This window comes from Halyomorpha halys, unplaced genomic scaffold (genome assembly GCF_000696795.3).
Source record: "Halyomorpha halys isolate HHAL.00 unplaced genomic scaffold, Hhal_1.1 Scaffold121.1, whole genome shotgun sequence".
Taxonomy (NCBI): Eukaryota; Metazoa; Arthropoda; class Insecta; order Hemiptera; family Pentatomidae; genus Halyomorpha; species Halyomorpha halys.
In genome coordinates this window covers 661,629-687,587 of record NW_027107242.1, presented here as the reverse complement: position 1 = coordinate 687,587, position 25,959 = coordinate 661,629, and the positions used below count along the sequence as shown (strand labels likewise).

Sequence of the window (25,959 nt, the reverse complement as noted above, 5' to 3'; positions counted from 1 at the left end):
TGGGGCCCCTGTTGAGGTTTCTCTGAGAGGATGTTCTCGCGGAAGTAGGAACGTAAGGGACGTACGTCCGGCCGCCTTGTCCTCTTGGAGGATGAGTTGAAGTCCGCCCGCCGTGGCTAAGATGATTCAGCTGTCGAAGATGAAGGAGACGATACGTGTGTGCGGTGAGACGTTAAGAAGTAGTCTGTGTGTTTGCAGTATAAAAAACAACAGAGAGCGGATTTGTTTTGTTTTTTATATCGTATGTCACATAGTCGATTACCGATCATATGTTGGCCGCAACATTTATCAACTTCATTGTATAAGTTGTAGTACTATTCGTTTGTAAAATTGAAAAATTCGATATAAAATGCACCATAAGGCTGACAATTTTCTTAAAATATTTCACTTTCGCATTTTTTATTATTTTTTTTTAAGAATAATATGACTTACTGTATTTTAACTAATTAAAATTAAAAGAACATGGATAATTATTAACAATATTTATTAATTCAAAGTAGCGAAAGATAAAGACAGATTCAGAATTTACTTTGTTGCCTTAACATTAATGGGAAGACTGAGTTTGCATGTCTCAAACCAAGGAATCATAATTAGGTTTATATCCTGACAAAGACAATAATAATTAGTCCACACATTGCGTCTAGTGACACTTGAAAAAGGTAAGTCAAAATATATTGTGCATTGTGGAAGTGACAGGCTGTCTGAACCCTAGTAATTTATGACGTTTGCAAAGTTCCAGAATGCATTAAAATATTTTTTTCTTCTACAATCACTTCGAAGTTCATGCTATATGGAATTCCACCCAGACATTGCAAGGGATCGACTTTTGGCCACCCCTACTCTACAGAATGTAGATACCATCAGAGTTGGGAAACTATGAAACTAATAGCTAAAGTTGTCATGGATACAATATTTATTTATCAATGGTTCATTCGTGAATAAGGGTTGCATCCATGGCAATTTTAGCTATTTGTTTCAACTATAGCTAATTCTTGCCCATCTCTGGATACAATCATGCAAGGATTTAAAGCACAAACCATTGTTTGATTCTCATGCATGGCACCTCCTATACTGACACCTGAATAAACTCATACCTTAACCCTATCTTATGTGTTAAATCAATGTCAGTAATATAAAGAATGGATCAATGAAAATAAAATCAATGCATCAACTGGGGTAATCACTGTGAGAACAGAAAAAAGTAATATAATATAATAAAATAAATAAGGTAGGGTTGGAACAATATGCATTAAAAATTAATGTTTACTTCATAAGCTCAAAGTATACCCTAAAGATGAGGAGAATGCAGGATTTATTTACTTGAGTAGAAGCATGATCTAATTAAAACAGTAATAATAATAGTGCAAGTAGGTTAAGAATTTGTATTGAAGATTGTTTTGTAAACTAGTAATCTTTTTCAGATTAATAAGCACCATGAATAATGAATATTGTTAAATTTCTGTTCCATCAGTACTAATTATTTTTGATTTTTATTTATAAATATCAACATAAATAATATCCTTATATTATATGTTCAATATCTTGTATGTTTTAATTTTTTCAGTATTGTATCCTGTTCTTAAGACATATATTGATAAGTATGGAGGAGTATGTGTGCTTTACAGAACTGGACAGGTCTATGTCATGCTGTCTGAACCTGAAACTGTAGAGGTTAGCCATTTATAGAATTTTTCTCGGTAAAATATTTATTCCTCATTTAATAGTACCAGTATTTAAGAAGTGTTGTATATTCAAATTTTAATGTAGACATTTGGAAAAAGGAATTATTTTGATCAAAAAGTTCACAATTTAAGAAGAAGAAAAACAAGATGTAATTTTATTCATCTTTGGGTGTAAAGAAAAATAAAACTAAACCCAAAATTGAAATTATCACTATCCAGAAACATCTGGAAGCTACGATTTTTAAATTTCTATTCATTAATGTGAGATTAAAAAAATATATAGCTTAGGGTCCCAAGAGTACCCCATCATGTTTATTTTTTTAAGTATCCTCTGTTACCTGGAGGGTTAATTATCAACTTAACAGTTATTGTTTTGTTTTATAAATTTCAAGAGTTTCATTTCTTCAGAAATAAATAACAATGCTTACTTACTAACCAACCAAAGACTAGTAATTATTGTAGGATATATATATTGCAAATATAGTCATGCCAATTTAATTTTTAATTTAATCAATTTTAGCTCTAAGCTCAAAGAGCTATTATTTTCAACTGTTCAATTCCATTGTGTGTACAAATATGATTTTGCATTTGAAATAGTCATTTGAGAAACAACTCATCACCAAAAATGTGAAGTTCTGGCTACGGATTTTAAACTACAAAAAAAAAAAAGAAGAAATTCTCAGACAATATCATGATTCATAATTATAATTTTGTATTTTAATGTGTACATCTACACTTTTGGTGTTTTATATTCCATATTTTATGAAGAAAGTTTATCTATGAATGTTACTGACAATTTTATTGAATTTATATTATTCAGTAGGTATGTTATCCAAAATTATAATATTTTTTTTCAATAATAGTATTTTTTTTCTGTTAACTTTTCCAGCCAATACTGATCAGTTCTAATCATATTAAGAAAGGTGACTACGATTATGCATTTTTAAGACCATGGCTAAGAGATGGGCTTTTATTAAGTGATGGTAAGAAAAATATGGCAAATTGTCTATTTAAAAAAAATTATGCTTTGCCAAATCAAATCATTTTTATCACTTCTGTTTATGTATTATTTATAAAAATACAAGAAAAACAAATGGTTTTAACTCATTGAATTATAATAATAATAGTAATTTATTATATCATTTAAATATTCAATCTAATAGGAATAAATCCCCTTAGGGAGCAAATGGAGAAACCGAAGAAAACTTCTTACTCCTGCGTTCCATTTCAAGATTTTGGAAGATGGAATGAAATGTTTAACTAAAAAATCTGAAGAAATAACTGAGAAGCTTCTTGCGACAAATGGAAAACCTACTGATCTAGATGATATTATTCGGTCATCTACACTTGGAGCTATTCTTGGTAAAAAAATAGATATTTACATAGTAATGGCTTAATACTTCAGAAATTCTTCATAAATTTAAGTTCTTGCTTATATATTAAATCCTACCATTCAATTTAATAACTTCAACCTACTTTATTGAAATAAATTTGGTACATTTCTTCCCTCTCTCAGTCATTTTCACAATATATGTAAATAGCTAATTAAATTGAAATGTATTACAATCAATCGTGATCTATAAATATTTTAGGGAAATAGTATTTTTATCTCTAACAAAGGGACTAGGGCCCAGAAACAAATAAGTAGCAATCAATCATATAGTTTTTATAAAAATATCATTTACCATTTAAGTTTATTTACGACCTTATTTGGGATGTATTACTGATCATTAAGCCCCTGATAATATAGGCAAGGTACCTATGATGTATGTCAATATCTTAAGACTGATTATTTATTATTCACTTCAAATTACCATCAAAATATTTGGGTTTCAGAAACTGCAATGGGAGTTCCATCAAGTGATGCAAAGGAATATCAGGAATATCAACATGAATACCAGAATAAAATAAAAGGGTATGCCGATAGTAATTATAAAATACCATGACATTATATAATTGATAATAAGTTCCAAACTCATTTCAAATCTTTGAAGGAAAACTAAGTTGAAGCTCATTGATTAATAATTTTAAAACTATACTATACTAAAAAAACAAAGTTAAAACAGTTTTATGTATGGGTTGGTAGAAAACTCCAACTGGTTTACATAGTAGCTATGTTTGATTCAACTGGAGTGTTTAAAACAGAGAGAAATAGCTATGACTAAGAAGTAACCAAATTATAGCATTGTCCTTGGTTGTATCATTACTGTTATTTATCAAGTGAGGCTAGGACATCAGAATAAGTTAGAAAATGAATGTAATAGATTTGGTGTTTTATGCACTATGGAAGATTTTGAAAATGATCCGGTTCTTCTACTAAAATATTAATTTCTTAAAGTAAATTAAAAGAATTACCTAGTGAGGTTGATGATCATAGTAAATGTCAGAACATCAAAATACACTACAGAGTGTTAAACTTTTTACCTTTTTTTATTATTTTCTAATTATCATCATTTACAGGCCTCATTGGATATATAGCTATCATATAATAGTGTTGTTACATGATAATTAATTCATTGTTGCAATTTGACTTTGATCTATAGTGCTTCAACTGTGGGATCCTAAGGTCCCTAAAGGATAGTTATTTATCTTTATCATAAGGATTTTTATGATGAATGAACTTATGGATGGGATTTTTTTTTATGAAATTTCCTTCAATTCAACAATAATAATTGAATCACTGAATCTAAATGAAAGCTCCCCACTGACAAAGAGAAAACCAATATTTAAGGAAACAACCATCCATTGGTATATTGTTATTTTTATAGTACGAATTGTTGAAATCCTAAGAAGACCTCAAATGGTTCCCTAAATTCTTCCAGGAAATTCAAACAATCAAATAAACAGACACATTAAAAATACATAAAATAATACAATTTTGGTCTTATTCACTAAAAGGTATATTAAATACATCCAAGCGTTATTGTATTTATGGTTTTAATCAGTTAGTACACAATAATGTTATCCTTTTTTTCACAAATTAATGTTAATAATTTGATAGATCTTAATAATTTCACAACATTTGAGAGTGTGACACTGTAAATAATCCCTCTACTGATGCACTTGAAAATTACAAATTAAAAAATTAATTATATTTTTTCTATTTTAGAATTACTGAATCTATAATGAAGAGGTATTACAGACTATGGAAACATATTGAGAGTCTCTACCGGTTATCAAGTGAGGGAAAGGAATTTTTTAAAGATGTTGACAGACTTCAATCGTTTACGAAAAAGGTGTTTATTATTATAACATTTTTTAAAAATTTTAATGCTAAAAGCATAAATTAATGCTTAGTTAACATCAACTAAAAAAAAGAAAGAACACTATTTTTTTCAACAAAAAAATCAGTTAGCTGCTTCAAATTATAAAATAGGCTTGGGAAAGAAGTTAATGAATAAATTATAAATCCTTATGTTTGCACATGTCAATCCTTAGGTTTAAAGTTCTGTAAATATTTTCAAATAATAAATTTATTATGTATAGCATAATAATTTGTTTTTTTATGTATAATAATTAATGTACGTAATAATTTTGTTAATTATATTTAGCCTCATTAATATAGCTATCATTTCATTGATTGAACTGTATTCAGAAGGGATAAAAAACAGAAAAGAAAATCTAATTTGGGTTAGAAATCATTCTTTTAATTTTCATTGTAACAAAAAATAAATTATATTGAAATATCGCATCATTTGGAGTAATTTTAATCTTACGTTTTAATTATTTATTCCAGGTTATTAAAGACAGAAAGCAGCTTTATTTAAATGAAAGGAATTCCAAAACAGAAGATAAAAAACGTAAGTTTTACTTATATATGAAAGATTCAAATTAAAGTTCATTGAAAAGAGTATTTGAGAGATATTTAAAGGATATTTAACACACAAACTGAAATAAAATCGATTATTTTTCAAGACTGGGACTGATATTGTTGCTCAAGACAGTCTGACAAGTGGATGTTTTGTTCCTTTTTGTCAACTCCTTATAGCTATTCCGTGTTGGATGGCTATAAGGAGTTGGCAGCTTAAGATAAATCTCACAAGTTGACCATGAATATTTACTGAAACAAGTGAAAATTGAACCCTAACCAATTTACATTGGGCACTCTAGGAATCTAGTCCCATCATTTACAGACTGTTAATAAAACTAAAATTTTCTAAATTATCATTGAAACAGAAATCAAAACTTTTGTTTTCTCTTTTGTTTGAGAAGTTTGTTGGACTAATGAATCGTTGAATTATTATCTGTCATTTCTTCATATTTTATATAGAAACTAAAATTAAGAGAATCATTGTTCCATTATCAAAAGTTAATAAAACAAATAACAATGGATTATCAATTATCAATAAAACTAAAAATTGGTTCAAAGTGACCTCTTTAGCCTCTGCTTAAAGCCTTCTGGAAGTAAAAATAACTTCATAGTTCAATAAAGAAAATAATATATAGAAAAATCATCTTGACTCATCATCCTCAATTAAATCTTGACTCATCATGTCGGCCATATTAAACAATCCTTTGGATAGTTCATATTATGTAAAATTAGTATAATTTTTGTTATTTTAGATAGAGTAAAGCCTTTCTTGGATTGCCTTATTGAGCTAGATATTTCTTCTCCGGGAGCTATTAGTGAAGATGGTATATGTGAAGAAGTGGATACTTTTATGTTTGAAGTAAGTAACCTTATGTTAGCTTTACAGGTAGCATTAACAATAACAAGTAAAATAATAATAAACATTTAAATATTGTTTTGACCTAAAAAATTATATCCATATTGGTTTAGTTGTAAATTAATAAAGAGAGTAGTTATATGAAAATATTACCAGTATTTAAAATTAAATTTAGAAATTTAAACTCTTTTAGCTATGTTTGTTGCACTAAACTTGAATATTTCATTACATGTAACATAATGAAATGTTAGTTGAGGCAGAATGTGAATAAAAAATAATTAAGAAAATTTAACACATTGATTTTGATAAAATTTTAATTGGATTTCAGGGACATGACACTACTGCTTCAGCTTTGAACTCTGCATTGTTTCTCCTCGCAAATAATCCAGCAGAGCAGGTGAGGATTTTTTCTTCATAAGCTAACATAGGGTTCATCTATTGCAGTGCAACTCTGCCATTTAGATTTTTTGATTAACCTTTATTTGGATTCCTAAAAGAATGAATCATATACGACAAAAGAGATTTATTAATAATTTAGGTCCTCATTATCAGGTGGATAAAGCAGGGTTTAAATAACATTGGTATTGCCAAGTATACCATAAGATACCCTATTAGTTCATGCTTTGGTGTTGTCCAGGGTCATTATAGGACCAATATTTTTTTTCTTTCCACTAACTAAAAGTGCACACTCCTAACACTTTAATTATTAACAATATAAGGAATTTAATGGGCTTTTTAGAAAGCTTATTTAAAAATTTAACGAATACTCTTCCTCAAGTTTTCTAAATATTGTTAATTATTGAGGTACGAATAGATACAATATCTGGTAGAAAGCAAAATCAGATTATGTAAGTGACAAATAATGAGGGAATAGTTGTCATTTACTCGATCATTAAAAAGACACGAAGAAATAAGATCACTACTGATTGTCTAGACCAGATAGTAAATAATCATGTTTTATACATACCTTATTAACTATTTTATTAATCTAAACTTACATTAGATAGACAGTTTTATTTTATATTTCAATTTATATACTGCTTTCATAAGCTAAGGTATATATGATCATTGAAATTTTATTTTTTGCAAAATTGATTGACACTATCAATACAGTTTTATTTAATGAAATATTACTTCTTTAGTCTGTCATTGTGATTAATTATAATTTTTTGTTTTACTGATTTAATTTTAATTAATTATGGAAAAAATTTATAAAAATTATTTCAATTTGGCCTTGATGATTTTTTATTTGACTTGATTGATGTAAGATGTAATGTTTCTGGTCTACAATTATCATATCTTAACTTTTCTCAACTCATAATACCTTAATTGCCAAAATAATGACTTTTATCTATCTAAAGATATCTGAGAGTCTACTGACCTGAGTTTGGAATACTGGTAGTTCTCTTATACTTCCATCAAGCTCCATTTCTTGGAAAGTGACTTAAGTTATATTAATTTGACACCTTCTCTATCATAGAGAAGTTAATTTTAGTGTTTGCACTAATGTATATTATTGCTTGCACTTAAAACAGAGGCTGCCTACATTCCAATTTAATACTTAGTTTGTCTTTTTTTTAAATTACTTATTGGGACTAACACCTCCCTGATTAAATTATGACAAATACAGTGTGCTTATATTTATTGAAACTGATAAATGTATTAGGAGAAAGCAGCTGAGGAACAAATTGAAATATTTGGTGATGACAATAGATTACCTACAACACATGACCTTAATAGAATGGAGTATTTGGACATGGTCATTAAAGAAGTATTACGCCTTTACCCTAGTGTGCCAATCATTACACGATCATTAACTGAAGATCTCAAAATAGGTAAGTATTTATAAATTAAAGTTTATTATTATTCATTCATCAATATTCATAAGTCTGTACACTTTTTTATAATTGCAGATGAAAACATTACTATTCCAGCAGGGTGTATTGTAGCCATAATGCCCTATTTTGTTCATCGATCAGAGAAGCATTGGGATAACCCCGAAGAATTTAGACCTGAACGTTTCACTCCTGGTATTTCCCGACATCCTTTTGCATTTATTCCTTTTTCAGCTGGGCCAAGAAATTGCATAGGTATATTTTACTAAACCTATTTCATGCTTTAAATGTTCTAATCTTAAAGATATTTTTGCAGCACAATCCATTTAAGTGTTCTTTTTTTAAGCCAATATTTTCCCAAAATTCATTCACCGATGTTTACTTTTATATGAGCTTATTATTATTTTTTTTTTTTTTACAGATTAGATTAATTAGATTAAATAGATATATTTTCCTTTTATTTTGAAGGATAAAAGCACTTCTCCCTGCATGACTTTTTAAGTATTTGAAATTATTTTAGTACCCAGTTACAATTAAAGGTATACAAGGTTTTGATAAAAGCTCCTTCATAATGCAATTCATTTATCTTTTTGATAGATCTTATACTCCAAGATCAGCAAAATTATATAATTTTAGTTATGATTTTTGGTCATAATTCTTGGAGTGTTGAATTTTATTTCAATGTCAATCATCTCACTTTGGTTAGAATTGGTTCATAACTTGTAGGATAACCAATCTTATCTGTCCCAGTTGGAGAGAATAAGGATGATTATAATATATATATATTTATATAGAGAAACAGCTTTAGTATACTATACCATAAATTTATGAGTGAAATAATTGAAAAATATTATGAACTAAATGATGATTGGGGCAGCATCTAAAACTAAATGTACTCTTATAAATACCTATTTAAGGTGTGCCAACTTTCAGAGATTTTTTTTCTTTACCTTTTTTGTAATCCATATCTATTTTCTTCTCATTACCATCTTCAAGTATAATTTTTTGTCTTAGCTAGTTTTATATGGTGAATAACATTAAGTTTATTTTGGTATTCTTAAATTTCTTACATAAATTATGTTTATGTTTGTGTTTCAAGTTTCTCAAGTCTTTATAACAAAGCTTTAGAAAAAATAACACTTGAACAATTTTAAATATTGTGAAAAATATTTTTGTAATAAATAATTATTTAACATGTTAATATTGAATATTATTCAATATGTAAGTTCTATAATAATTAAAAATGACACAAATTGTTTATTTCAGGTCAGAAATTTGCAATGATGGAGATGAAAACTATGCTCTCAGCAATACTAAGAAAGTGTAGATTGGAACCTGTTACTACTTCATTTGAAATAGTTCCAACAGTAGTCCTTAAGAGTGACCAGCCAATAATAATTAAAGTCCTACCCAGAAGTTGATGAGTTGATAAATTTCTTTGTCTTTCATTTTTATATGTTATTAATAGTAATTTGTAATTAAATATTGTTTGTAAATAATTGATTTTAAATATTTTATAAAACAACTGTTGAAATATTGATATATGTAATTAATAAATAAAGAAACACTACATAGAATTTGTTAATCACCACAATGCAAAATTGGCAGAGTGCAATTTCTACTTTGAAACATATTGAATCACTCACAAATAATAGAGAGGTCCTCAGGAATTCATTTATAAATTAAAAATAGTTTTTTTCCCGTAATAATGAACCCTGAAAATGTTTTTAGATATTAGCTTGACATGTACAAAAACAATAAATATATTGATGCAGGAAATACTTACTTCCATTAGTTTGTCATTTTATTATCTATTCTAGTAAAAAAAATAACAAAACAATACTAATAAATAATTTTCTTTGAAAACCAAATGTAATTAATACTAGGGAAGTATCGATCTCTAACGACTACTTTTACTGATCTTAATAATTTTACTTAACATAAAAATATTAAGTACTTAACGTAAAATTTTGTGGACTTTCAAAATAAATTAGTCTGGCAAATATATGGGTCGGTACAGCTTCCTCACTATTTATTTGTGTGTATTTAGCCTTTATTTATTTCTTTTTACTTGCCTTAGAAGTGGGAAGCACTTTCATGTTTTACATTGCAGGAAAGTGTGTACTCATTTTAATGTTTTACCCTAATTTCATTGTAGGTACTGGTAATTATTATATAGTTACCATTGTTTTACAGTGTGTTTTCTATATATTTTATAGTGATACACTAATCCTCCTTAGTTTTAGTCAGGTGGAGCAAAAATGTACCAATAAGTATATATTTGTTCCATGGGTATGTTCTTGACTGTAGTATCACTGATCGAATTAGGGTTGTATTAAATAATATTTAAAAGTGAAATATATAATACAAAGCAATTGTTTTAATCATAAAAAAAAGAAGTTAAAATGTTCTAATTTATCCCCGTTTATATGATAAAAATGTTCAGGAAAACATTTTTTTTTCACCTTTCTTAAAAAAGTTAATTTGATCACTAAATTGCCATATAGCAGATTTAAGTTTATTAAGGGCTCCTGACTTAAAGTATACAACTAATAGTTAGGTCTTATGCAAGCCATTACTATATATATATATTTATACTCTTTCATCCCTTTTACATCCTTTATTGTAAGAATATAGTAAATTTCAACAAATAAAAAAAATATATTGGCTAATATAATATTAGTTTAATTAATATTAATGTATATAAAAATATAAGGCTATAAAACATAATATAGTCAGAATACCAAAAATATTTTGAATTTTTGACTTAATTTTGGTTTCATTCGATTGAAATATGATAAACAAACATAAATATGTTTATCTGTGTCCATTAATTATGCCAGTGCACAAAGAAAGTCCGACGGTACAACTTCTCTGCTTGGTTTCCCTATTATCTGGCGAAAACAAGATCTAAATGAGTTTCGAATTACAGACCGTGATCGTTAATCGTGATGAGCAAAACAGTAGCCCAAGTGACTGGTGTCCGCGCTACAATTCCACAAATCTTGGGCCCGTCACGAACTTCAGGAGAACGCATAGGGAAAGCAATCCAAGAATATAATGCCGTCCATGTCGTAACGGTCTTTGAAGCTACAGCAACTTTCCAAGTTCAGAGACTTTGTTTAAGTACTGCGAGTTCAAAAATCAATTCTCGACGCTGTTTTTGAGATTTTTGATATAAAATTTGGTAGGTCTAGTTATATTAAGATTCTTTTGTTGATAAAATCGACTTAATAATATTTAAAGCGTTTTTAACTCAGTAATTTCCGAGGAAACAGATACTTTTAATGAAGTGTTATCATGGGGAGTCTAATGTTATAAGGGTATTTATAATATTGTGTTAAATTTAAAATGTTTTACCATGTTAAATGTTATAAGTATAGAATTGTGAGCAGCCCTATTTAAAGTCATGTTAAATGCATAAGAGGATTTTCTGAAGAACTGTTTAGTAACCTTTCCTGCCAAAACTTAATGTTATTGTTTACTTCTAAGTTTTGATCACAGTAATTTATTACAATATGCCTAAAATAAGTGAAATGTAGAAGTGTAAAAGTTTGGCTACTGATTGTATTTTTTAAAAGTCCAAAACACAAGACAAAAGAAAAAACAGAACAAAATACAAACTACGAGTAAGTAACCTAACACGACAACAAATAAAACAGTAACAAGCTCAGCTTGTCTGTTTCGTGACGTCATTCTCCATTTAACAGACCTAGTAACAGACTCTCAGCCATGTTTCATGTTATATCGTTTTAACATGGCAAATGAAGGAAATATTTCTCCAATTAATATAAGTTTTCCATTTAACACGCTTTAACATGTTAAACTAAAGATCATTAATACTAGAGTATTAAAGTTGATCGTAAAAAAACATAAAAGGAAAAAAGTGCTTGTGGTTTTGAAAACATTATCTCCAGGACTTGTCGTATTGAGAAGTATCACCTATATAAAGTCATTTTCACGTTACATGATGCATAAGAATCATTCATTACAAGTACCTAAGACTAAAGTTAAAAGCGAGAGAATAAAGTCGGCTTTGCTACCAAAAGAAACTTCATTCATCAAAACTAAGACAAGTTTCATTTCTTAGTTCTCAATCTTAACAAAATCATCATTTAAGTCCTCTCAGAATATTTCAGTAAGAATAAAAACTTCGTAATGAAGTCGATCTTGGCTTTTTCCGTTCGAATTGGATGTTTATATTTTTGCTCTCCCCTCCTTTAGTTATTCATAAAATTCTTTAATATTTTGTATTCTTATCACTCTATTTCAATCAGGATAAGACATAGCTGATCTTTCATTGATCTGCCGAGTTAAATCAGAATCGTTCGAGGAAATCGAAAAAATGTGAAATATCGATTCTATTTATAAAGTGGCACTTCTTATCAGGAGATTTTTTCGATAAAGTTGCTGTCACATCCCAAGCATATACCCGTCTTAAATATTTTGTTTCAGTTTCGTACTACTGGTTTTGAGCTAGTCTGTTAACAAACACGCTGACAATTTTGCGAGACTAGGTAATTTGGTCCTGAGACCTGGAAAATTTTATTTCCGTCAAAAACTTGAATTAAAAATATTTCATGATCTCAATACTTTCCCCTATTGTATATTCTATATTTAAGTAAGTGAAAGTAAAAGTAGGCATAAATAGATTCTTGAAGATCCTGTATATGCAATAAAATTACGAAAGGATCGCATTCACTAACAAATAAACATTCATTTATATACAGTTCCATATGAAATAGAAAACTACATACAATATTCTCTTTATTAAAGAAAATGGCAAAACATTTGTAAAAATTTTACACTTAACAATGGTTTATTGGTAAGTACCTGAACAGTTCATACATGAAAATTTAATTATAGTTTTATCTATCATTAATTGATTGAAACTAATTTTTTTTATTTCAAACATCTCTTGGTGAAAATTCTGAATTTTTTTTTTTTAATTTCGGAACAGAAATCACTTAAAAAAAAAATCATAATTTTATGAAACCCAGAAACTCCAAACAACAAGGAAAATCATACTAAAAAAATTTTTTTTAAGGAGAGAGTGCATGATTTATATTGTGCTGTTTCTACATTTAAATAATTTACTATTAAATCATTTTGATACATTCTGCTTGGTCCATAACAAAAGATTTTAAATTAAGTTTCTTACTTACAGTTAGTATAACTAATTTAGAGCTTTTTTAGTTTTTTTGTTTTTAATTTAGATATAACTAATTAGAAACTTCTTTGAATGGGTAAAAATATAATATTGTATTAACATAACTATAATTGAAAACTACGAGAAAAGGACAGACTAATAATTTATTTTCGTTTCCAGAGGTCACTGACTGGAATGTTGTTCGGAACTTTTTCTACAATGAATTGAATATTATTAATTTCCTAGCTCCTGAAACAATCGTGTTTCGCGTAAAAATAAATCTACTGAAATATTTAAACTTTATTTAATAAAATCATTCAATATTTAAAGGTATTTTTAAACCAAATTTTTAATAGATATAATTTTGGTTTTGACGGAAGGATTGATAAACAAATAAAAACCTCGTGATGAATTATCGTTCGGCATTACTAGGGCTTAATCAACTTATCATTTATCAGTTGAAAACATTTCTAGGAAAAATTCAAATATTATTAAACAAATTATTGGGTTTAATGGATACTTAGAGAAAATTAAAAATTACTAAACACCATTTGAAGGGTTTGGAAAAAAAAATAGATGCTATTACAAGTAATGGTTAGGTAATATGGAGCTATTGGAATAAAATAATGTCAAAACTTATGGGGGATTTTGGAATAAAATAAAATTCCAGTACAACACGATTTCCCAGAGCAAAAATTGGTTCTAACTAATATGGAATAGAACACACTAACAAGTTTTCTGATCACATTTGTAATCTCCTGAAAAGTTTTTGAAAATGGATTGAGTCGGTTTTGAAACTAAACTTATTATTTATTTTGTACATTATTGTTCTATTTTCCTATCTTGGATGTTAATAGCACTAAGCAAATTAAAAGTACTATTATCCGTTGGTTTATGAAGACTATAAGAAAGAAATTAGTTACTAAGAACCAAGAAAATTACATATTTATGCAAAATCGTTCATTAAAAAAGAAACTGACAGGTATCTCTATTAAAACAGCGTTGTTTAACAGAGTATTTTGCATATAATTATCTAAAATACGTTTTTATTGAAGCATAATCTAGCTAGATAATTAGTAGACAGTTATTAGTTATGTTTACATTAAGATAGTACACTAGCTTAGTTGTTATGTGTAATTTACAAATTGCCATTGCAAAAGAATTAATTTTCCCAATAAAAAGACTATTAAAAAAAAAAAAAACAGTTTGTCTTTCATTCGATCCCTTCATTGAATAAATTTCTTCGTATGAAGAGTTAAATGATTATCATGGGGTATTTAAATATTATTCATTGTTTAATTTTCAGGAAATATATAAGAAAAACTAAGAAAAACAAAAATCTTTTATACTACATACGATTTTAGTCCTTTATTTCCAAAACCCTCACAATTTATTAACTGACTGGGTTATGAAGGTCTCATTTATTCAAGCCATAAAGCTGTAATTCGGTATTAAAGTTTGGTGGTTTGACCGTTCTTATCCATTTATTAATTTATTGCTGTGAACTAAGAACTACAAATGAACTGTAGTATAATGTAGTATGATAAAGTCTAGTTGGGAAAATACCGTTTGGTAACACTCCAATAACATGAGGACAACCAATAAGGTTCCAAGGACAACTTTCTTTTATAATTATGAGGATTACAAAAAAATTAAGTGCATCTTAACTTTTTTATGATGACCCTTATAGATTAAAAACTAGTGAATATGGAGTTTATTATGAAAGGATTGGTTTGTGCCAAATGGTCACTTTTGGAGTCATTACCAAACGTATCATACTGAGACGGATTAAAGCTTTATAAGTATTTGTCAATAATATATTTAAAAAATAAGTGTGGAGAGTAGAATGGCGCAGAATAGATAGGATATTGTTGGGAAACAGATAACAATGTGGAGAGCTATCAGTGCAGTCTCAAACTCTACAGTAAAAAAAAAATAATAATAATAATAAACAAAGCATATAGATCTAAAGACGCACAAATATAATATACGAGTTCTACTCGTATATAGCTCTAATAAGGTAAATTGATATGGTAATGCAAACATGGGATATTTAGAGAGGATGTCAAATAATAGATGTGCAAAGTTTAGCAATGTGTTAAAATTTAAATATTTCAATTATTCATTGCTAAATATTACAAATAAAATATTTTTTAAAATTGCAGATACTATCCGATAAATCAAAAATCTTTTTCTCTAGAACCATATCCGATACCTTAATCGTGGATGGTAAATACCATATTCTGAAGTTTGTAAACTTGTCGTAACGATTGTGTCCTTTTGGAGATATTACTTTTTTTTCTCTCGCTTGAAGAAGCAATATGTTACAAGTATAACATTTACTTCACAAAATCTACTTTAAAAGCCTCCATATACGGTTACAGAACGATATCAGGTCACCCATCCATCACAGACCAAGGACCTAATTGCCGATATGTCTCCTGTCCGTGATGAATTGTGCTTTTGTGCGAACAGCAGGCGTGTTTCATAACCTAAGTATACTTAAACAACACAACGTGTTATCTATAAAACATGTTTCACCTTTTTTAAAATTTATTAGAAAACTTTAGCTTATTACTATGAGTAATTACCACATAACTACAGGATAATAATTTTCCTAAATTCCATGAAGCAAAATAATTAATTGGCGGTATCCTATCATTGATTCAAAGGTAGAACCGATCACTGTTACCCTTCGTCCTGCACTACAGACTCTTTCAAAATGTTTCACTTATCCCTGTAGAACTTATCCCCTACCTAGAACTACATCTGGACAAAAGTTTTATCCACGAAGACACTGATGTGATCAGAAATTTTTCATTGATTCCAACAGATGCAACTTTTACTCGACACTTTTAAATTTCATTTTTTTTTTTCTTAACACTTAATTTCTTAAATACGGAGGAGGAGGGAGGATAGTACAGGTGACCAAGTTATTCTAATCAGAGTAGAAGGGTCCATTTTTTATTCCCAGGGGCGCCATGAAATAAAAGTCTACTTTCCTCGAGGCCGAATTCGAACCGGCGCCGCTGCAGACTCAGTTACGAGATGACGCCTCATCTCTTTAGGTTACAAACGGCTGCAACTCAGCAAAAGGATTCAACTAAACAATCCGATTTCCAACGTATTAAGTCCTTACAATCCGAAATTCTTCGAATAATCTTTGATGCATAGGAATGAATATTTCGTTTGTTGCAGGTTTAACATAAAATAGATATACCTCCTTTTAACCCAAACTGCTTATCCACAAGAACCCATTGGCTCCTATCCCTTAATCCTTAAATATTCACTTCGAAAAATACACATTAGTCAATAAAAGGGGTCATGTAAACAATTGGCATGTAAGTTTTGAATGATGTAAAAGTAATATATTTAGGTTCGTTTTAGATTAATTTACGTTTTCTTGTTTATTTTTTTGATAATTATTTTGTTTTCAAGTTTGAAATGTGAATTTGAATGAGATAATTTTCAATCTGGGATCTAAATTTTGCTAACTGGTTATACAAATTGGAAAGCTCTTTCAAATTTTGACTTTCTTCGACTCATGTAGCTTAACTACTAAGGTTACTTGAAGAATTAAACAATGTTTAATAAATTTATGCCTTTATCTGATTAAAAAAAAAATAAAATAAACTGAAATATGTGGAATCTGAGGAAGATGGTTTTGGTATAAATTCTAACTAATCTCAAAAAACTGGAATCTTTCAGACATGATATTGTCTGCAAAAGTCCAGTTTATGAAGCGTCTGAAACTAATATTGACGTTGAGAATTCAATGTTTAGAAATGGTGTAAATTTTTCAATTTTGAAGCTACTGAAATAGGTTTTGCGGTGTCTTTGATAACTTTTAAATGACAAAAATTTAGAGTAATAAAAATTAATTGTCATCCGCTTGTATTTTTTATCGAATACTCCGTTTGGCTGTGAAATTCGCTGGAGCCGATTTATATTGAGTGAACTAGAATAATAAAACAGTGGCAATTTTTAGCCTGCATTCCTTGTCATTGTCCTTATTAGGAGTTAAAAGCGCTACTGAAAATAATTTAAAGTCTTACAGACACAACTAGAGCAATTTTTTGAATCACTTACAAGCTTACATATTTTTCACAGTCGGCCCTTCCCTGTTTGTACATGTGAAAGTAAAAATCTGGAGCGTAAAACTAAAATTACATTGCCATTGCATTATGTATATTTTAAAATTGTTGAAGAGAGCGGTGATGCCGATAAGTTCGAACGCTATTATCGGGAATGGTGACTAAGCCGCCGCTCCTAGATGTGGAGTAACAGGTTCAAGGCCGGCGTAACTAATTGTTTACCGCCTGTCATTACCCGTTCCGTAGATAGAGAAATAACGAACCTCAGGATTTGGGCAGGGTCAAGGGTAACGCACACCGGTACAGCTTGGCAATGTGTGTTCCAAGTGAAAGGGCCCTGGATTAGGAATTGTTTCCATCTAATTAACTTCGGAAGGTTATGTGGAACTTGATTGGCTTTTGTCGATTCGGGTACCCGCCTCTACCCATTAAATCTGCCCAATAGCTATCATATGGGTAAATCGAACAAATAGGAAAGAAAAACATTACCAATTCCGTAATGTGAATATAAACGGAATTCTTCAACGTAGATTGCTGTTTGTGCAGGAGTACCCTATCATTAAGCTGCTTGGAAACCTGAAAGATTGGGGCCTTATGATTTCTATTTGCATAAAGTGAAATTATAGTTCATGTATACATTACGAAGTAATTGAGCAAAGCGTAATCGTTGAAGTTTTGAAAAACAATTCCAGATAATATGATCCGATATAAAATTCATAAAAAGAGTCACGACATTTGTTTCAGGCTGTTTTGATTATTAATTTACATAGTTTATCCTGTATTCCAAGGAAAATATGGTTTTTATTTTGACGCAAAAAATTAAGTTTTATCCCCTCGAGAAGGTTCAGTTTATTGCATGAAATAACGTAGAAAATTAAGTTTTATCCACTAGAGAAAGTTCAATTTATTGCATGAAATAAAATAAAAAATCATTTCGCCCAGCTTTATAATTATTTAGCAGAGATCGTGATTCAGAAAGTTTAATTAAGCTAAATTATGGACATAAAGGAATTAAAAATTCCGAACCAATATAAATTAATTAGTGATTGGAGAAGTTTGTCGGGGGGTGTGGTCAGCAAAGAACAACATAAATAAACAAAACCTTATTTATTTAATTATATTATTTCAAAAATTTTTCGAGACCAGGTAATATTTATCAATAAATCAATTTAATATCCAAAACAGTCTCAACACTATTTATTTATTTGTCCTACGTTTCGGCCCTTCTAGCCATCTTCAGGGACATCAACATAAAATTCCTTCTCACTTATTTATTTATTTTATGCCGACGTTTCGACCTGAGTTTCAGGTCTTCATCAGGGATTATGGCGGAGAAGGTAGGCCTGCAACTGATGGAAACGTCGGCATAAAATAAATAAACACGGTTTTGTTTATTTATGTTGTTCTTTGCTGACCGCACCCCCCGACAAACTTCTCCGATCATTAACCTACGGTCAACTATCTACACCTCATTATAAATTAATTAGAATAATAAAAAGGGTTTGGACACCTAACTGCTGTAAAATGAGGTGGCATTGTGCCATATGTTCTATTCCATTCTTTATTTACCAACATATTTGGATGAATTTAGGAAAGAAAGGGAAGTAAGCATCTCAGATTTATATTTCAGATCAAAGTGGGAGTATTTTTATTCTCGACCAACCTAATGGGGAGTGATTGGGCCACCTTTTTCCTGCTTTATATGTTCATATATTTTAATGGATTTTATTTTTTAATTCAGATAACTTTCTGTTTGTAAATGATTAAGCGTATTTTTTGCTAGGTAAAAACTTATATATTTAACCAACAAACCAACAATATAATGTTACACCTGCTGGGTTAAAAGGTTATGTAATTTTCTGCACTTAGAAAAATTAACGCGGAAAATTCTGTTTAACTTGATAAATTAGGTACAAGAAATTAAGGATACATTTTGGAGCATTTTATAATGTGGATTTGACGAAATTTTGGAATCGGAGTATGGTGTAAAAGTAAATCGAGTCACTGACGCAACCGGGATACCAAAAGTTCGCTTAGTTCCCACATTTCAAGTGCTGCTCTCAATTAAGGGAACTCAGACCTTGAAGGTAGTAGCATTTGTAACAAATTTTTGGGATTAGGGGCGTTAGATGATTACATTCCATGAATTGGGTAAAAAATATCTGTTCGTTAACAGTCTCTCCTGTACTTTCGAAAGTATGTATAATAGAGCTCTGTTTGTCGATTTTTTAAAATATGATAAATAAAAATATTTATTGAAATAGTTATGCCTAAATATTCCTACAAAATTACTGCTTTATTTGTTCGAAATCTACTTTATTTAAGTAGTTAATTAAGAAATAGATAACTTAAAATAAGTAGATGTAGAAGAAAAAAAACAATAATTTTGTAAATAATTTAGGCATTACAATTTCAATGCATTCCTGATTTAATAAATCATTTTATTTATTTTAAAAAATTACCAACAAATATTTATATTTATTAATAAAAAATATTATTATATATTCATTGATAACATTTTTTATATACTAGTAATAGATGGGAGCGGTTTGCTCATTGGTAAGGTACTGAGATGCTAGCTCCAAGTACCCGAATTCGAATCCGGTTGTGGCAGATAATTATTTTCTACCGAGTTAGCTCTGTGGGTTCGGGAGCCCTCCGTGGTCCACCATGACTCTTGAATTGTGCACCCATATTGGTTAAAAATCATACAGTCGAGCGTGATTCTGTCCAAATCACCTCCTTGTACAATCGTTGGTCTAGCAACAGTCCTTCCTTACAGTTACAAATTAATGCATCCTTGACGCTCCATGTATTGTAGTGGTACAAATTTAATTAAATACATTAGAGATCTTGAGGCTCTGCTCCTGAAACATGGCTGCTTTAATTATCATCAAATGTGGTGCATATGATTACTTTAAAACAAACTTGTTTTAAATTCAGATTAATAGTAATCCAAATCCGCAATGTCTCTTATAACTTCATACGCCTCAGAATAAACATAACCATAATGATTATTGAGTTCATTAGACATAAAAAAATATCTAACTAAATTACGAAAATAAAAAAGTACGAAGCATTAATTTTTTTTTTATCCCGTATCTATTTATTTGTATATCTAACATTAACCTATCTAACCTTAACTGATTTGTATCTCATTTTGTTACGAATATTAGTATCGTATGAAATGGCAAAATAATTATTTATTGATTATTTTAAGCTTATAACCTGTAAGAATTTATTTTTGTTCCACTGAGCTAGTACAAAATAAATCCTTTTCTCTCTATTTAGAACATATTGACTCATGCTCTCTAGAATAAGCTGTATTCAGGATGCATCTAAATAGCCATTACAATTAATATATTTATTTAAAACCTTTTTTTTTTAACAAATTAAATTTAGAAATTTAAAAGTAATTTAATTAATGGCGTCTGAGTAAGATGCACTTATATATTTCTAAAAAAAATATATTACCAATCGAAATTATATATGACTTTATTAATTTACTATACAAGCAATAACTTATTTAAGAAGTAATACAACTAACTTTGGATTATTGTAAATAAATTAACAGGAACCAGTGAGAAATCTCTATTTAATCTAGTAATACCCATGTAATAATATTTGTAAAAAATTACAAGAATAGACTATATCTGAAATATGTACAGCAGAGTACAGAACCGATATATGTTGATTGGCGAAGCACTAACTGTTTTTTGCCATCAACCGATTTAATCAGAAAAATAAAAATGACTCCTTTGCCGTATAAAATAGTAATTACAATTAAGATTATTATTTTTTAAAACCTTATTTTAACAAATTAAAAAGTTATATACGCTATCTTGTTTATTGTTTGGCTTTTGAAGTCGAATTTCCCAATTTCTTAACTTTTTGACATAAATATCTGTATGCTTTTGTCACATCCTCTTATATAAATAAATATTCATTTAAAAATACACACATTTCAATGTACATATTATCACTTTTTATCACATAAAAATCCTTTTCTTAATGATTAGTGAATTTCCTATATTCTCATTTATTCTTGGTGTAAATAAAGATAGTATATCCTTCCTTTAAATAGTCATTGTAAAAATCTGAATATACCAGAAGCTTTTAACTTTATTAATTTTAAATTTTTTTTTTTATGTTATTAATGAAGCGATTTAAAATAAAAGTTAAAAAAAATAAAGTACTTAAAAAAGAGAAATGGGTAATATGATACTAGAAAGAAACACTTTCTTAACTTATAAAATATATTAGATCACTTAGCTGAGATTAGTCTTAAATCTAAAAAAAAAAAAAAATGAAAAAAAAAGTAAACATTAACACTTCATTCTTGAGACAGTTGAAAAAAATTTTTAAAGTAAGAAATTTTTTTTTTTAAATTTATTCTTTTGTTTAAACGATACGTCTCAAGATTGATAAAGTTTTATTATTTATTTATTTTTTAAAGAATTGAGTTTTTGGACTTATGAGCTACAGTTTATCGACGATGTACTAAATGAGTAACTTAAAACAATATCCATATAAAGGATCATACTCAATAACATAATTTGTGCTGTGTTAAGGAAAATAAAAAAAAAGAGTACTACTGTTTGTCGTTTACATTGAACAGTACGAAAACAATGCTGTTACACAATCGGGTGAATATCCGCTAAAGTGGACAACAGTTCACTAAACTGAAATATGAATTGCATTCTGATTGTGTTGTCTGCTCATTTTGTGTCTTCAGACCTGTTAAATCATCACTGGGAGGATTTCAAGGAGAAACATGGTGAGTGGACAGTTCGTAAGCTGTATAATTTCATAAAGATAATATACACTAGATGGATTAGATTAAAATCTTTGTTTCATACTATGTAATGGAGTGTTAAAATCATCCAATATTGTTTAATTTGGCGTTGAATGTAATGTACTCTATGTAAATTAAGGTTTATATACTAATCGTAAAAATAATTTTGCACTTAAAAAAAAAAAGTAAACTTTCGGACTTGGGAATTATAATTATATTAAACAACCAATTATACTAAGAAAACAACTTTATTATTCAATTATTTTTTAACGTTTTATAAAAATTACATTAACCATTAATTTATCAAAATAAGAATTTCAAAAAATTATCTGAACTGAACAAATATAGTGAAAATATATACTCCAAATCCTGAATGAATAAAAAAAAAATAAATGGGATAAATTTAATTAATAGCCTCTGGGTAAGATGGACTTACCTATTTCTAAAAATAATAGCGATGTCAATCAAAAGTATATACAATTTTATCAATTTATTATACAGGCTATGACTTGTAAAAGTAATAAAACTAACTTTTGCAAATAAAATATTAGGAACCATTCAGAAAATCTAATAATATCCATATAATAGGTTTTCTAAAAAAATACAAGAACGGACTACTCCTGAAATAAGAACAGTTGAGTACAGAACCAATCCAGGTTAATCGGCCATGTATTAACCATTCTTTACATTAACTGATTTAATCAAGGAAAAAATGGAAAAAAAACGATTTCTTAGTATTTGTAGATCAAAAAATGTGGCAATGGTTATTGAATCCCATCCTTTATTTGTGTGCTTAGTTTCAAACGTATTCAAAAAATGTATTGGGTTAATGGAGAAAATTATATTTAAAAATATATATATTGTTGTGGCACTTGAGGATCGAACAACTATATCAAGGTAATATTTCACAGCTTTGCTGTTTCCATAATGATCGTGCCCGACAATGAAAAAAATAGTTTTTTTATTAAAAATGTCTTCCACTAATTATTAAAAAAACTGTAATATATAGAGTATTATTTAAGATTAATTGCCATAAACCTTCCTCCAGACTGAATTTTACTATAGAAAAATTAATGGTATTTTGCATTTTGAAGTTTAATTTTAATTAGAAACTCGAACGAGTAAATCAATACAAAATACTGGCAAAAAATCATACACTCTGGACGATATATATATATATATTTATACAGCTAATGTCCAAAAAGATATGAAACCAATACATATGTATTGTAATAAACTGGACGCGAAAATTTTAACATTCCCTGGACATCAGAAAACAGCATAATAAAGCGATAGATCTCCTGTTAGCTAGTGGGTATCCTCATGAAATTTCCACTTATTAAAACAAATACTAACGCTGACACAACATAAACCTCGAGAAAGCAACAGTAATAGCTTTTAGAGGGGATATCAAAAATTCTAAACAACAACAAAAGCAATGCCACTTTATCCAAACTAAACAGTAATACAAAAGACAAGGACAAAGTAGAGGAAAAATCTAATATAGTGCATGAAATTCCCTGCGAAGATAACTCTTATGCCAAATCCTATTTTGGAACCTCGGAACAGTATCTCACAAGAAGGTTATATCAACAAAAATATAGTTGTACCTCTATAACAAATAACCCTAACAAACCTGACCAAACTTTGTTTTCAAACAAATAGGACATAAAGTTAAAAATATTATTCAAAGTTGATAAAGCTAAATTCATTCATCGGGAAAAAACAGGCAAAATAAATGAGAATAAGGCTATTAACAAAAATCAGATGTACACAATTTAAATTCGTGTTACTCCTAACTCATAAACCTATAAGACATAATTAACAATATTAAATATAAATAACTAAAATATAAGAAAAACAACAGACTGACTACCCATTAGAAAGGACGGTTAAGTTTTGGAAAAACCATAACAAACCCACTTCCATTTCCATTTAAATCCAATTCAGTTCTGGCACAAACCTAGAGTTAGTGGTATCACAGCGACGTAGAACATACTGTAATAGATAATTGTAAGTTATGGTTATACTAATTAATCTTAAATTGCTTATTAGTTGAAAAAAGAAACTTTTTTTTATTTAAGGGCGTGGGGACTGTTCAAACAATTAAGTTGCAAGACGTCATTCCAATATATTTATCTTATTAATTGATCGTCTAGAACCCCAGAAATACATTATAATTAACACTCAAGAAATAAATAATCAATATATTAATAAATGATCAATCTTATATATTTATAAAATAAAATAATAATCATCTAAATCAATTTTTATAAGTATGCTGTTATGCAGAGACATAATGCAGCTGGACAGCTCTACTTTTTAATTAAGTGATCTCTAACTTACCAAGTAAACAGTTACACCATGTATTTTTATATTCAGAAATTTATATCTCTTAAAATGTAAAAGCTTCAAAAATGTCGTTGCCTCCATTTTATTTAGCGTTGAATTTTCTTTCAAACATCTTTAATTAATAAACATCATATTTAATTCTTCTCAATTAATCTGATGATTTGGACTAACGAATCGACGATGACGCTTTTCTGTTTCTTGTTGCTTGACTTGAAAGTAGATGAGTGATTGAATATTTTATAGGTATGGTATATAAATATTTATATTGCCTGATTCGTGCCTATCTATTTTCTATACTAATCTGTTAATTTTTTTTCTTACTAGATTATCGCCAACCAGTTTATTAATGAAGCAGATAGACTTGCTAAAGAATGAGTTGGTTAGGATAAGCCAATATCACTTGTGTTTGACTAATACCGATATTATTCTGATTGGTTTTAAGTCATAAAGTTAACTAGATGCCAGCGTTTACCTACTGGGAGATTATGAATGCGCAATAATCATGTCTCTGATTTAATGATTTTCTTTTATAGAACTCAGTATTCCCGATGATTCATTAGTGATAAAACACCAGGAAAAGTACAGTAGTCACATAAATGGTATCAAGCAGTTCTGCGGTCAATAAAGGATTCTGGTATTAAAAATAAACCACCACACAAGGTTTTGGTTTTTCAGATATATTTGGAGCGTTTCTTATAACCGTTTTGACGTATTTTAATATTCTTATATTAACTATTCTAGGTAATTTTTTTTAAAACGATTACAAGATAAGCAATTCTCAACTGATTCGCACCTCGTCCAGTCAAGCCTAGAAGAGTTTTAGGGGAATTTAGATAATGTGTTAATTAATTTTTTTTTTTTGGGGGGGGGAGGTTATAGCGACTAATTTTAATTTCATGTACTCCGAGAGGTCGTGGCAAAAAAATTGAGATCACTAAGTTGACATTCGTAATCAGCAACCCAAAAACATTTATAAATAATTTCCAAAACTGTCCTAAAACTCCTGCTACCTTTTTCTAGACCCCCATTTGACTGGTCTGTCTAGCACATAATTTCTTGCTACTCAATATATATTTTTTCAATTTCTTGTTTGATTAAGGATGGTGGTTGCACCTAAACGATACCCAAGAAACAAAATGTTAAACATTTACTATTGCTTAATTTAGTTGAGGTCGATGGTTCTCAAAATATGCGAGGTTTTCAAAATAAGAAGAAAAATGCCTAATTTTCTTGAAAAATTAGGGCTAAAACACTTTAAATTCATAATTAGCACACCAAAAATAATAAATCAGGACATTTTCAGAACATCTTCAAAACATTACAGTTAATATACCATAGACCTGGACTGTTAAATATTAACACATATAAATGTGTTTTATTTCATT

General features: G+C 28.8%; 1 protein-coding gene across 1 annotated transcript in view; it reads left to right on the top strand.

The window, feature by feature from the left end:
- Positions 1-9,761, top strand: part of LOC106678066 (cytochrome P450 4C1) — a 25,086-nt gene extending 15,325 nt beyond the window's left edge. Inside the window, exons 2-12 of the mRNA XM_014416362.2 lie at positions 1,565-1,671; positions 2,572-2,665; positions 2,862-3,044; positions 3,519-3,597; positions 4,792-4,918; positions 5,419-5,482; positions 6,246-6,352; positions 6,678-6,746; positions 8,016-8,184; positions 8,263-8,439; positions 9,451-9,761. Coding sequence (XP_014271848.1) covers positions 1,565-1,671; positions 2,572-2,665; positions 2,862-3,044; positions 3,519-3,597; positions 4,792-4,918; positions 5,419-5,482; positions 6,246-6,352; positions 6,678-6,746; positions 8,016-8,184; positions 8,263-8,439; positions 9,451-9,605 — 1,331 coding nt within the window. The 3' untranslated portion in view covers positions 9,606-9,761. The remainder of the gene's footprint in view (positions 1-1,564; positions 1,672-2,571; positions 2,666-2,861; positions 3,045-3,518; positions 3,598-4,791; positions 4,919-5,418; positions 5,483-6,245; positions 6,353-6,677; positions 6,747-8,015; positions 8,185-8,262; positions 8,440-9,450) is intronic.
- Positions 9,762-25,959: the final 16,198 nt, after the last annotated feature.